The sequence below is a fragment of the Aptenodytes patagonicus genome, chromosome 1 (genome assembly GCF_965638725.1).
Source record: "Aptenodytes patagonicus chromosome 1, bAptPat1.pri.cur, whole genome shotgun sequence".
Lineage (NCBI taxonomy): Eukaryota > Metazoa > Chordata > Aves > Sphenisciformes > Spheniscidae > Aptenodytes > Aptenodytes patagonicus.
In genome coordinates, this window is record NC_134949.1 from 59669114 (window position 1) to 59683689 (window position 14576).

The window sequence follows — 14576 nt, forward strand, 5'->3', positions numbered from 1 at the left end:
TATGGAGAACAGGAGCATCAGCTGGGTAAGGCAACCTGCACAGTGTCTCCTTTACTCTGTACTGGTCCCAGAGCTTGGTGAAAGCATTTACGAAATAACGAGTAATAGTTGCAACTTTCCTCCTCTTTCCGTTACCCTGTTTTGGTGTATTTGGACCTGCTGGTCATGCTAAATACATCCCCGTGTCAGAAATCCCCCAGCTGTCCACACTCATTGCTCCTTTGACAGGAATGTACCATGGCCATTATAATCCCCATTTTTGGTTTTATTTGAAGTACACACAAGTAGAATTTGCAGACCGCTTTGAACTGAGCAGGTCTGCCTGTGTGTGTGTACCTCTATCCTGTGACTTTTTTTTTTTTTTAATTAACAGTAGCTTCAATTTTGCATCAGTGCATGGTTAAAAAGCAATACACGTCAGCTATTTCTTAACTTCATTTCTCCAATGAATTATTTCTCCTGTTTTTTTTGTTTGTTGTGCAGTTGACTGAAGAAATGTTAACATCCCGCTCTAAATCTCTCAGTGGAGTCTCTGTTCCCTTCTCTGATATAACAGATGGGTTATTGCTTGTTATAATTATTAACATTGTGGTGTGGGACAGGGCTAGGGTGGGAGCCATTTTGGGGGGCGAGGGCGGGAGGCTGTGGGAGTCGTTAAGGTTGGAATGTTAACTCCAGTGGTGACTGACTGTTTCCGTAATAGCAGGTTGTTGTGGCTGCACGCTCTAGTACTTGAGGCTGTGTACTTCACTGAGCTTGTGGTAGAGCCTAGGGCGAACTGCTGTCCCAAGAGAATGCTGGGATGGATAGAACTAGCCAATATGAGTCTGAACGTGGTGACTTTGCTGGTTGTTCTAGCTCCAGATGTCAGCATGCTTAGTTTTTAATTTTGATTAATAAATGTTACGCCATTCCCCCTCCCACACCTGATTCCAACCCTTCTTTTCTTTTCTTCTTTTTTTTGTTTTGTTTTTGTTTGGTTTCGTTTTCCTTTATGAGAGACATGAGTAAAAAGAGAATTACATGATAACCGTTTTTGGTTTCAAACTGCATCTTGCTGTCATGTTTAGAGTATGTGCCAGGCACATTTGAAATGGCTTCTAATCTGAAATGTGGCTGGCGAGTGTGGGGCAGAGTGGGAATCTGGGTGCACGCTGAAGCCGGCTGCCCTGTGTGGAGGGTAGTGCCAGGCGAAAATGCCTCATACGCTGTGCCCTAATGACAGACCCCATCAAGAGTTCAGGAAGCTCATAAACTTAAGGGAATACCACAGTGACATTGGTGTGAAGTTTTGTCTTCATTTGGTGAGGTCGATGAAGGTTTGATTTGGATTAAGGCTGCGCATCATTCCTCTTGTCTCCGTCATGTTTTGGAGGTGAAAGTAATGGTGGTGCGATGATAGCATGCCAAAACCAAGCTAAACCTCCCCAAACCATCAATCCAAAATGTGGGGATTGAAACAGCTAGATGAGATTAAAAGGGGCAAAACTGTAACATGAGATCTCTTTCAGGTAATGTGGTGATGTTTCAGAGGTGTAGATTTGTGTTGCTCTTTCTTCTGTTAACTAGAAGATTGAAGAGGCTGTAAGTCCCTCTCCTCCAGAGTAGGAAAGGGTCCCCAGGTGTGTTTTGGATAGCTTGTTAGCCTTTGTGGGGCTAATGCAGGCCTCACAAAAGCAACCAAAATTAATTTAAAATCATTACTTTCAATTTAAAAGCTACCTAGCCCAAAACTGAGCACTGCTGAGCAAACACACAGTCCTGTAGTAGAGCTGATCTTGTACTCTTAGATCTTTTGCGTATATGTAACTATAGGGAAGAAGTGGTAGAGGTATGTTGACCTGATTCTGGAGGTGAAGAGCGTAAGTCTGCCTTCTGGTCCTTCAAACTCTGAAATGTCAATTGGGGGGAAAAAAAAAAGCCAGAAGCAATCTGGAATTTTCTGATGTTATTTATGGCTCATTGTGCTTCTAGCAAATCAAAGTCACGGTTCATTTACTGGTTCCCCCCCCCCCCCAAGTTAACAAAAATGTGTTCAGAAATGTACAATAAAGAATGATCTAACCTGGGCTTCAGAGCCCTCTTTGCTGCCTGCATGCAGCCTTTGCCCCTGATCTGAAAGGTGGCTGGCCTCTGTCCTTCATTACTGCAGGGTGTGCAGAGCTGCCTGTCTGAGCCAGGTCTTCCTCTGCCCCTAGAGCTCCTTGTGGGAGTTCCAGGAGGAGACTTGCAGGTCTTCCTCTGGGTCAGGATTTCCATTTTGCCAACCCAGCTGTAAGTATGTTTTTAGTAACTACCTCTTATCAGTGTAAGCATTTTAAAGACCTTTACTACAGGTGTGTAGCATGGGCAGAAATGCAACAGCAGTACAGACTGTTCTGGCATAATTTCTCCCGACCTGTTTCCTTACATGATGGGAGGGGAGAACGGTCTGGTTGGTATCAATGTCAGTTTGCCTGTTGCCAGTGCTGAGACCACCAGGGACTGTCTTCTCTGACCATCTTTTCCTGATTGCTTTTTGGCTTCTCTGGCTACTGATAATTTTATGCATCTGGACCAAATGAAATTCTAGCCTTTTGGGTTTCCCAGGCTTAAAAAAAGGGGGGGGGGGGGGGGGGAAGGCAGGAATTTCTTTGAATGGTCCCCTTTCTAAAATACACGCTTCACAGGAAGTGCCCACCTCCAATTTCCCCAGCATAAGAGGAAGGGGACATAAAAATTACATTCCATAAAGATTTCAGCTCTCTTCTGGTTTTCAGTTCCTCCATGCCAAATTTAATTTCCTGCAGGGTTATAACCATGCTCAGGCTTGCTTTAGTTTATTCCTTCTGCTAAACGGGGTAATGGAAGAGTCTCCCTGGTCCTTCTGAGGAAAGGAATATACATGAGTTAATGGGCGATGCTTGTGATAGACATGACATGGGAGCTGATGCAGTTTGAAACACTTCCTCTCCTTGTGATGTGTGTGACTTTTTTTTAATTTTTACTTTTTATGCTCTGCGTGGGTGGACAGGTATCTGTAAAGTCAGTTCTCTTCTCTCCTGCAGGGTGGATACGCAGCCTACAGATATGCACAGCCTGCTACTGCAACAGCAGCCACGGCCGCTGCAGCCGCTGCAGCAGCTTACAGCGATGGGTATGTAAGGGGGAGGTGTCCATGGGGGCTAGCTTGCTGTGCTCAGGGATTCAAGGAGCATCGATCCATTACAGTACTTCTACTTCTTTCCCTGTTTCTTTGTCTTACTTGCACTCGCACACGCACACATGCATGCACAACCCAACATGAAAGACTTGAATGCACGGTTTGTCTCTCTGCTCCTGGGCAGTATTGCCCTCCGGTGTATGTGAGCTGGCACAAATCCTGGCCTCTTCCCTATCCTTGTGATTCTTTGCACAAAGGAGGCAGTGTGGTTATGGCCTCGGACTCAAAAGACCTGGCTTGCCTTGCCAGCTCCTTGCTCTGTGGCTCTGGGCAGGTTATTTAATCACTGGGTGCATTTCTCTCCCCATCCATAAAGTAAAAATTGCTCAGCTCATACAGTACTCCAGGATGCTTTAACGTGCAGCTCTGTATAGATACAAAGGATTATCATCATCAGAGTGCTTGCCTTAAGATTTTTCATCTCCTGTGCAGTGAGGCCATGTTTTAATCCTAGTGCATGCGAGACCATTAAAGTTTATACTCCCTTCTCGTTCTGGAGAATCCCTCACTGCTTTCCATTTAGCAGCTGTTACTGTGCCAGTAGTGCTAGCGCCAGCAATCACTCTCCTCCCAAATTGCATCACGCGAGGTAAGGGATGCACTAGCTGTCATTTCAAAGGTGCTGACCTCTTTCCTACAGGTCGAACTCAGGGCTTCTGCCACATTCCTCCTTGCAGGCCATTCTCTCGCCCATCTCATATGATGCATGGCAGCATGCCCATAGGATCTCTTCAAAGAAGGGCTGCCTGCGTGCATGTGTGCATGTATGCATACATGTGTGTAGAAGGGCATGCTGCTTCTTCTATTGCCTGTGGTCAGACAGCTGTTTCTCTGCCCCTCCGAAGTGACTTTTTTTTTTTCTTTTTTTTTTTTCTTTTATATATCTTTTCTCCTTCTCTTCAGTTATGGCAGGGTGTACACAGCAGATCCTTACCATGCCCTTGCCCCTGCCGCTAGCTACGGAGTTGGCGCTGTGGTAAGTGGGATTTTCTTTCTTGTGCTGTTTCTCTTTTCCAGCATGGGGAACAGCTGTTCACTGGGTATCAGGTAATGAAGCTTCACCTAGAAATACTTTGTTGTTGAGGAGGTCCTTAGCTGCAGTGCCGGGTTCCTAGTAGTTCTCCATTCATATGTTTGTGTGTGTGCACTAGGAAAGGAGCCAGGTTGTAGGAGACCAGTTATCACTTGGTCTTGCACATCACCTAGTGAAAGGAGATGGTAGAAGAATGACCAGAAATGTCAGGAGCCAGAACATTGTTGGTGAATCAGTAGAACTGTAACTCAAGTTGCGCCAGGAGAGGTTTAGATTGGACGTGAGGAAAAATTTCTTTACTGAAAGAGTGGTTAAACATTGGAACAGGCTGCCCAGGGAAGTGGTTGAGTCCCCATCCCTGGAAGTATTTAAAAGACATGTAGATGCGGTGCTTAGGGACATGGTTTAGTGGACATGGTGGTGTTGGGTTGACAGTTGGACTCGATGATCTTGGAGGTCTTTTCCAACCTTAATGATTCTATGATTCTAAGGTGATATATAGAGCAAAAATCAGCAATAGTTAGAGATGCGAGACACCCTTTCTTGCCATTTTCATAAACTTTAAAGGCTCGTGTTGCATGTTGGGAAATCAGTTTTAGGAAGCAAGGGAATAAGTTGTTCTCATGACATCTTGCAGCAAAGCTGCTCCACTTGGTTCCCTCTTCCACTAGTGGATGTGGTGTCCTGCCTGCCTGCAGTAATTATGCAAAGGCAGGAGTGAGGTATGCTGGCATCAGAGGGGCGTGGAGCAGCTTGCTGAAAACACATGCTTGCCCATCTGCTTCTAGCCAGCACAGTATCTGTGTTGTTGCAAAGGCTGGAATACAAATGTGTTCAGAGAAAAAGACACCTAAATATAGATATCTGCAGTGTAGCGCCTCCGTTTGAGCCTCAGCTCATCATGTGGATTCTCTTCAGGGTCAATGAAGGAAAAGCAGGTACTTCTAGGATACCAGGTCATCGTGTCTATTTTAGACCTTCACCTTAAGGTGAGGTGAAGAGCATCCTAGAAGTCCTGGTCTCTGCTATCTATAAAGACAGCCTAGACAACTGGCTCAGAGATTAGGACTCATGAGTCCCATCTCTGGTACTGAACTCCCTTTGACCGAGACTTGCCAAACTTCACCTCCAGCTGGCTGGTCGTGAGCATGTCCTCCTGAGCCATGTCTTTGGTTTTGCAGGCAAGGTTCTCCTCTTAGAGGTGCTAATGGTGACAGGTCAGTGCCAGGACGTGTCCGTTAGTCCTTCTGAGAGCATTCGGGTGCTGTCCTGAGTATTTTTTTCACAGTTCACCTCCTAACAACCTCTTCTTCTCTCATTTAATTTCTACAGGCGAGTTTATACCGAGGTGGCTACAGCCGATTTGCCCCCTACTGAAGTGACGTGAGCCCCCTGCAAGTGGGACAGCCCCCCCAGTTCATGAGGCCTGGCTATTGCAATATTTACTAGTAGAGGAACTCTATAGCAAGACGAGGAGGAAAAACAAAAAACAAAAGAGAAAATACTTTTTTATACCTCACTATGTTCTTTGAATATGTATTTTTTTTTTCCTTTAAATTTCTGCCTTTAATTCTTTTGTTCCAAAGATTGTGCATTTTTTTGTTTTTGTTTTTGGGGTTTTTTTTAACTGTGGTAAAAATAATGCATTTCCGTGTCTGTATGTTGGTGCATAGCTTATCCTACCAATCACGGAAAAGGCGATTAGCGATAAGGAAAGCTGTTAGAAACCGATATCATGCAGTTAATCAGGAACACGCAGAGTTACTTCCCTGGTCTGGTGCTTGGTGCCTGTGAGACAGGAGGACGTGAGGGAGAAGTCTCCACCTGCCGTGTTTCTGGTCTGCAGAAGGAAGCACTCTTGCTGTGGCTGGGACCTTGATGCTGGTGGGAAGTAGTCATTTACATTCAAAAATGGGGGAAATGCAGAGACTTTCCTCGTTTTTGTCACCATCTGATGCACACAGGTTTGGGACAGTTTCAGCAGTGTCAGGATTTTAGACTTGGCAAGAGAAGATTTCCTCAACCTGCCCAAAGACTTTGGCTGTTATCTGCTGTATAGGGGACAAGACTTTGAAAAGAGTTTTTGATGAGGATGATCTTTCCCCACCCCACACAACTTATCCTAGCTGATTGTTGTCCATTGCTGGTGGCTGTAATTATCTTAGTTTTCCTTCCTCCTTTTCAAGATCTTTCTCCCTTGCTGTCCCTTTCCTCCCCTTCTTTCCTCGAGGAGTGGCAGATGCAGTGCAGCATCACACAGAGTACCTCTGTTGCGGACAGCAAGCGGTTAAACTTGCGGAGGTGAAGCGCATGCAGCCTTGCAGAGGAAGAAAGCTAGCAGAAGAACCGTGCATCAGTGCCATGCTCAGGTGCTCCAAGGTCCAGCGTGCAAGGTCTCTCCTGCTCATCCTGAGCTGCTGAGGCGCTTCTGCAAGTAATCTGTTTCAAATAACATGAGTGAGGAAAAACAAGTCATGTATAAGCTGCTTGAGGCGAGGGGCAAGGATGTGGATTTGTGTGGGGGAAGAGGGTCTTCTATATCTAAACGTGATCCTGAAGTAGTTTTGTTTCGGTCAGGAGCTTTAAGGGGAGGCAGAAGCAGTTTGTGCAAGCTCTGAATTCATAGGAACTTCCCACCATAAGCTATTTCAGGCCTTTACATAGTTGTGTTGGAGCCCCTGGGTCTTTCTTGCCCAGCCTCTCATAGAAAGTTGTGCACCTGATCTGCTGAGTCCATATAGACACTACATATTAGAAGATTTGGAAGCAGAGAGACTATTTAGGGGAGGGCTCCATGACTCCCAACACCATCTCCCTTCTGCTCTCACATACAGTGATTTCACTGTGTTTCAAAGTCAGCATTTTTAGATGACTGCGTGAGCTGTGGTGGGGAGTTGCTGCTCTCCAGACCTCCCTGCTCAGCTGCTGGCTCCTAGAGTGCTCCCAGTAACCCCAGTGATCAGAGGCAGGGTCTCTAACCACATGTTAGAGAAATGCAGAAGCGTGGTTTTATTAGGCTGCCTCAACTCCCTCGATTTGGTACTGGGGTGAGCTCACCGCCCCCAGAAGGGCTGCTTGGAGTGTGGGTTTGTTGGTGGAGCCTTTCCCACTCCTGTCGTACACCTGCTTCTCCATCCACCGCTGATACCAGAATAGGAAACCTCCTGCATTTAAACACTAAACGATGTCAACAAGCAGAGCTCCCAGGGAGGTGTCCTGGCCCAGCCACGCACAACCACGCATTTTTTTCGCTCTTCCCCAGCGATACACGTAGCCTCTTTGTGCGCAGCAGAGAGGAGGCACCTCAAATGGGAAGAATGGGGAAGCCATTAGTTAAGCTAGAGACCGTGAAGCTATTGATTCTCTGGAGGAATAGCTAGATAAAGGGGACACCAAACTGCCAGCCTGTTGGCCACCTTTTTTTTTTTTTCCTGGTTTTATTGTTGGTTTTTAACTTTTTTTTTCCCAAGCCAAAGTTTGGTTTGTTGCTGTTATGACAATTTTTGTTGTTTGTATATAACTATTTTAGTTAGCTTGAGAATGGGGAGGGGGGAACAGGGTGGGGCTTTCACAAAATCTAGGAAATGAGGGGGACTTGAGGTGTTTGGGGGCTTTTACTGTCTGAGTTGGGGTAGGGGAGGGAGAACTTGTGGTAGAAATAGTCATATTCAAGGGGAGCCATTTCCACTGCAGGGCATCCAGGGGACTTCCCGAGCTGAGATGCAGCAAAAGCCTCTACTGGACTTGTTCTACCCACCTGTGGGGCGGAGAGGCTGAGTGAGGCCGTCCCTTCCCTTGCCTGCAGGCTGCGAGCGAGAGGAGCGCAGCTTGCAGAGCCCGGCAGGGGCAGTTGCTCGTCCCTCTGCCCCTTTCCTACGTTTCAGTTCAGCTGGTTCTGACTGCAGCTCCTGAAAAGCTGGGTTCTCCCTCCCCGAGTGCCCTCCCCTGCCCTGGCAGTGCTGCCTGCAATCCCCCCCTGCCACTTGGCCTCTCTGGGAGTAGGGAGGCCAGCCCCATTTCTGCCTCCGAGCAGAGTCTATGCATGGCAGCTTCAGCCCGCCCGAGTATATTAGGAGTGTGAGGGGCTTAGTGCAGAAGCGCCCAACCTTTGCAGGTCCATGGTCCCCTGCTGTATGATCTCCGAGTAATACCTGCTCTAGACCATCCAGCCTGATTCCTCCTGTATCCAAGCCTGACCTGCTCCGGTTGCTCCCTGCCAGGCTCCTCTGGTGCATTAACCAGCCGGCGTCTCCTCGACTCCGTAGTTGACACTGCAAGATCCCTGCTGAGGCAGCTCACTGATAGAGAGGCTTCCTGCTCTCAGCAGTGAGCTGCAGAGGGGACGCCGGGACGCTTGCTCAGCTGGGGGCCGGAGGTAGCTCTCTGGTTCCAGGTCTCTGGAGCACCAGGCCTCCCAAAAGCTTGCACGCCGGCTGGAATTTTGCAGCAAGGTTTCTTGAGTGAGTGTTGTGCCGTGGCGGGAGAGCTCTTCAGCCTTTCTTCCCTCTTGGCAAACAACAGCTCTGGTTTCACTCAGATGTGTTATGAACTGGCTTGAGATGCATTCAGAGTAGCCAAGTTGTGGCTATATCCATCTTCTGAAGAAGTGAGGACAAAGCCTATATCTCCCTATGCAAAATGAATTACACTTAATGAATTAAACTGGGCCCTGGCTTATTTGACTGATGGCAGCCAGTGCTTGTCCCCGAGATGGGTCTGCAGTCACAGGTCCTTCACAAAGCAGGGCTTGGCTTTCCGAGGGAAACCGCACAGGCAGCCTGGCAAATAGCTTGCTGTTTGTCACCTTCCAGTTTGGTGGCATGCGGGATTCCTCTTGATGCAGAGGAAAAGATGTTTCTTTAAGTGTTGCTGTTTGTACTGTCTTGCAATAGGTCTGGCCAGCACGTGATATTATACTGATAAAATTTTGGATTGAAGAGTTGATTTATTTAATGTGCTGGTCTGTCTTTCCTTGTGGGTACAGTTGTGCTGGTACAAAGATGACTTCTGCTGGTATAGTATATTCTCTACTGGGAATAAGTTATATTGATGCCCAGCATGTTGACAAACTGTTGTCACTGTCGCCGTGCTAGGGAAGCTGCACTGTTGTAGGTGGGTTAGCTTTTCTAAGAAAAGCCATGAATGGGACCTGGAGACAACTGGGAGCTCGGTATGAGCCTGCTATAGCCAGCTTTTCCCAGATTAAGCGATCCTGTGTCATGAGTTCGGATAGACAAAGCCATGTTTTAAAATAGCTGTGGCTTGGCTGTTTCAGTGCCCGAGAGAGAGCAGACTTGCCCAGCGAGAAAGAGCGCTAGCTCAGGAGTCGGAGACCTGTCTTTTGGGCAGGGCTCTGTCAGTGATCCTCAAGGGTCATCGTGGAGCAGTCGTGTCGCTACTCTAGACTTCACTTCCCCGTCCCTAAAGTGAAGTGAAAGTTTATCCCCTGTTCTCGCCCATTTTGAGATCTGTGGATGTGAAGTGCACAGCAAGAGCTGAGGAGGGTTATCTGAATAGCTGGCTCAAATGCTAGTTGTGAAACGGTTAACGAAACCAGTTCCTTGCCCGAAAAGAGATGCTGGCTGCTGGGGTTTCAGTTCCAGCACCCAGAGCTTCCGTAGCAGGGAATGCAAAGCAGAGCCTCCCAGTTCCTACCCATGTTTTTCCCCAACCCAGCCCTATCTGTATCTTCCCATCCTGGCCCTGAAGAAGGAGGCAAGTGGAGAACAGGTTTGGGGAGCACTTAGGAATTCAATAAAGGGAAACCCAAACAACGGCTCTGGGGAGCGCTTTTGCTGAGTCTAGCTCCAAAGGGAAAGCACGTGGGCAGCCTGGCAGACGGCCTGCTGCCTGTGACCCTCCAGCCTGGCAGGGTCGGGGGAATGCTGTCCTTGGTGCAGAGGGGTGATTTTTAAAGTACGTTACCTGTTTGCACTGTTTTAAAATAGGAGGGGGGAAAACAAAAACCCCAACCTAGTGAACAAGATGAACATCCAATGTAAACTTCTTTGTGTTTTTATTTTGTCATGCTCTTGGAAAATGTCAAACATTTTGTAGTATACACCAGTGAGACTTGATTCTTTGTTGCATAAAACACTATTTTTGGTGATGTTAATGTCTGAAAAGCCCCTTCCCTCCACCCCCACCTTACCGATTGCCCTCTCTGCCCTCCAACCCCAGTAAACTTCTCTTCTACAATGGAAACTCCAGTCAACAAGGCAAGCAGGAGTCTGATAGCCAGAGCGTGAAATGGGGCCCTTTTCAAGTAGGCTCTGGGGTTTTTCCCTGGTACGCTTTGCTCTAGCCAGGAGTTGGCAGGATAGCCCCTGTCCCTCTGCAGCACGTGCATCAATGGCAGCCTAAACGGGACTTCGGATGTCCAAGTCCCGTCTCCGTTGCCACTGCTAACCCTGGAAGGCAACTTCTTGCTGGTAGTTGAAAGTGCTGCCAGCGGTTGTCCTCTCTGGGTAGCGGGCTGCAGCTGGTCCAGGCTTGTGCAGGAGACAAGCTTCCCACGCTGCCTCTCGACTCGTGGTAGAGCAAGAATGCATCAGCCAAAAATCTTGCCTGATTTCGCCAGGAGATTGCTGGTGTCTAAAGCCGTCCACCCGAATATTCATTTGGCTGGCAGTCAGCAAAATGCCAGTTAATCTTGGGAATGGTTTTTCTTTTTTTTTTTTTTTTTTTTTTTTTTTTTTTTCCTCTGAAGTGGGTCAATAAATCTCTTGCCAGATTCCCAGTTCTCTGCTGGTGGAGGGGCTTGTTGCTTCCCTGAGGAGTGAATTCCTTACAGAAATTGGGCCTCCCACATTAGTAGTCTCAGTTTTGGTCATGTTTTTCTATTTTTTTTTCTGTTCACAGTATTTTGTGTGTGCGCGCGTGTTGTAGTTTTGGCAGCTTGATTTGGCTGCATTATCAAGTGACGAAATAATCCTCTTTTACCCCAGGGGATATGATTTGGTTTTGGTTTTTTTCTTTTTTTTTTTTTTTTTTTTTAATATGATAAATCCTGCTTGTAAATAGCTGGAGCTAAAACCTGGGGCTGATAGCAAATGAGAACCAGGGCTGTAGAGCGATACGGAGCTGGTGGAGTATTTTACTGACCTCACAGGCTGATCTACTTGAGACTTGGAGATTTTCAGTGCAAGGCTGAGATGCCGCAGCACCTCCAATGGCAGCGACGGACTTGCCCCTTCACGCGGTCTCCCCAGCACCTCCCATTGCCAGGTACCACTGGGGAACAGGACATGTCCCGAGTGGGATGCGTTCCCTTCCCCTGGATCATTTCCTAGGACGCCCGAGCCGCTTGCCCAGGGTCCCATTTCCCTGCTGACTCTGGAGAAGCAGTATCTGCATCCCAGGGCTTCGTGACAGCCTCTAACTTCCCGCCCTCCCTCGTTAAGTATCATATTGTATAGTAGCTTTCAGACCATACAGTATTCATTGGGTTATTCCTATTATTATCAAGTAGCTGGAATTGTGAAGGTCGGAGTAGTTAGATCTTTAGCTTTTATTCCTTTTTTTTGTATTACTATCCATGTGTATAAATTATTGATCATGTTGCTGGCTTTTATAAACTCTAAGCAAGGGGGGAAACCCTTCCTAACCCTTTGCAAATGGTAATGAAGCACTGTTTTTAAATAAAAGAGAGAAACACCAGTCTGCTGTCTCCTGTGTGTTGTCTGTTTTTCAGTGCATCTGGATGAATTTCGTTGGTCCATCTCCCTGGCAGGTAAAACGCAAAGAAGGGAAGATGGTTTGAAGAATGAGCTGGGAGAGAGGATCTTCTTCACAGTGATAAAGGGCGAAGCCTTGGCAAATCACGCTGGCAAAATCCCAGCCCTGTCTGTTCATACATCGAGCTCTCCGTAACCCCACGCCTTTCCCTGCCATCCTTTCCCGTTGCTGCTTAATAGCAGAAAAGGGCCCTTTGTTTGGCATTTGATAGGGAGCCTCCCCCCCCTCCCTTTCTCTCCAAGCCTAATCTGTGTTTGAACCTGTTAGTGTGGAAGGAGAGACAACCATTTCAAATTACGGTATCAGCATTTTCTTTAACGCCTGTGTAGCCAACCTCCCGCTGTCTGTGTTAGCACAGGTTTAATAGTTAACACACACAACTGGAAGCCGGTGTTCCTGTGCTCGGCATACATTTCCTCTGGGAGTTTGGACATGTCTTTTAATCACTGCCTCTGTTGTCCTGCCTATAAAAGGAGTATCACTGCAGACAAGCAGAAATTCATTGATATTCTATGAAGTGCTTAGAGATCCTCAAGTGAAAGATGTCATGCAAATATATATCCATATAATCGGATGCCTTTTCTGCTGAAATGATCCTAAAAATAACAAATAATAAATCCCTGTGGCCAATTTGCAAGTGATTACGGAAACTGATAACTCACCAAAACGGTACAACGAAATATGCCTAGTACAGTTGAGGCCAGCGCAGGATTTTCATACAGCTTTTGGAAATGCAAAGTACCAGAAACAAAAGGGGTGGGATAAGGTGTGTCCCCGGATGGCAGGATTGTTGATAATGATGCAGGAAGGCACGTGAGCTCCTTAAGCGTTCCTCCCCAGTATTTACCAAGGAGCTGCAATGCGCTCCTGTCAGATGATCCTCATTTCATTCTAACAATAACTTGAGAGGATGTTCAACAGTAGCTGCCAAAATTAGATGCCTGGAAATCAGGGCTGAATAATTGTGGAAGAGCTGGTTAAAGGACTCTGGATCGGTGAGACTGGGAGAGGTCTCGAAACGAAGCTCTGCTGAGCTGGGAGAAAGGTAGTGCGGAGGCAGCTCCAAAAGTGAAGCAAAGATGCCCTAGGTCTTCCAGCCTACCTTCGTTTCAAGGCAAAGCCATAAAATGGCTGATCCTGGAATTCACTAGTAAGTCATTAAAAGTGTTACAATATTGCATTGCCCAACAGGGGTTTGTCAAAAGCTGGTCAAAGGAAGCTGATAGAGGTTCTTCGAATGGACTGCAAGTTGGCTAAGGAAGCGAGTGCCGCTGATATAAAACATTCCCCTTCTATAACCTGTAAATAATTACAATAAATAATAGACAAATCATGTGAGTCAGTCCTAGCTGATCGCAAGCCACTGCACATTTCAGCACGTGTAGGTCGCACCCACTGAGAGAGAGGACACCACTTGTCACGTCAGGAAGTAGCTTGGAAGAGGGTTTGGTAGCAACCTGGACGTGGGCTCTGGGCCACGGGGCTTGGTGCCAGCCCGAGGTCCACCAAAGGCGGTCGCTGAGCGCGAATCCCTGTGCCGCGTGGCTGTGTTTGGCAGCTGCGTGGTGGGGATTTAGTCAAAAAATGATAAATGCTTGCTGGAAAGCGTTGTTTGGATCATGTTGAAATAATTTATGAATTCAAATTGAATCTGCAGAACTCAAGGGGCGAGGCTAGTGTGACTGCTAAGGCGGTGTCTTCGTCTGGCACTGACAAACTGCGTCAGGAGATTTGAGCCCAAAAGCCCAGGAAGAAGCCCTGATCCCTGTGCCAGTGGCGGGGCTGACCTGTTCTCGGGGTTTTGCTGCTGTCCTGCTGTTGACTATACTGGCTCAGGGATGGTAGCCTGAGCATCCCTCTGATAGGGGAGCTTAGCAGCTGATGTGGGAGGGAGGGTTATTTGCATGCTTCCTTTCTGTCTATACAAAAATGACAAAAGTCGTAGAATAATTCGGGTTGGAAGAGATGTGTGGCGGTAATCTAGTCCTATAACTTGCTCAAAGGTCAGTCAAGTTGTTTATGTAGCTGTAGCATCTTCAGCACGAGCTTGGAGGTGAAATGCATTCTGGAATGCCAACAACTTGAACACGTCCTGGGAGGTGAGAGGTGACCCGTGGCCTCCTGTGCTCATCCACAGCCCTGTTTCCTTCCCTGCACAGGCTGGGGTTGGTTGTCACTTGCAGCCGTTTTGCTGGGGTGTGGAGAAGAAAAAGTGCAATGCACTTAACTTTGATTCAGACAAGATGTATTTTTTGTGGTTGCTCTGTTTGCCTGAAGCGTGATCATTTCTGGCATAGCACGTCTGGCGCTGGCTCCTGCGGCTCCAGCTGAGCTGGGAGCGGTTCAGCGAAGAGCTTCCAGCGTGGTTCGAGGGCTGGAGCTGGGGGGGGGAGAGAGGGGAAACAGGGAAAAGACTGCAAGAGCTCATCTGTTTATTTGTCAAGAAGAAGGACAATTAATTGCTTTCTAGAAGCACCTTGCAAGGAACAAAGATCTGACTTTTCTAGGGCTTTTCTACCTGGCAGCATTGTAACACACTCCAGCGCTTGGGAAGTGAAGCCAGACAACTCCAGCCTTACCTGTGGGTTAAGGGACTTGCTGCAA

At 47.4% G+C, this 14576-nt stretch overlaps 1 protein-coding gene across 17 annotated transcripts in view; it reads left to right on the forward strand.

The window, feature by feature from the left end:
- RBFOX2 (RNA binding fox-1 homolog 2) overlaps positions 1-11894 on the forward strand; it is a 176093-nt gene extending 164199 nt beyond the window's left edge. For 10 of the 17 annotated variants that reach the window (XM_076338528.1, XM_076338618.1, XM_076338572.1 and 7 more), the window contains 4 exons: positions 484-560; positions 3048-3136; positions 4106-4178; positions 5568-11894. In XM_076338528.1, coding sequence (XP_076194643.1) covers positions 484-560; positions 3048-3136; positions 4106-4178; positions 5568-5622 — 294 coding nt within the window. In that variant the 3' untranslated portion in view covers positions 5623-11894. Of the gene's footprint in view, positions 1-483; positions 561-3047; positions 3137-4105; positions 4179-5567 lie in introns of those variants that run through there. The other 7 variants (XM_076338550.1, XM_076338539.1, XM_076338561.1 and 4 more) reach the window with 2 other exon arrangements.
- Positions 11895-14576: the final 2682 nt, after the last annotated feature.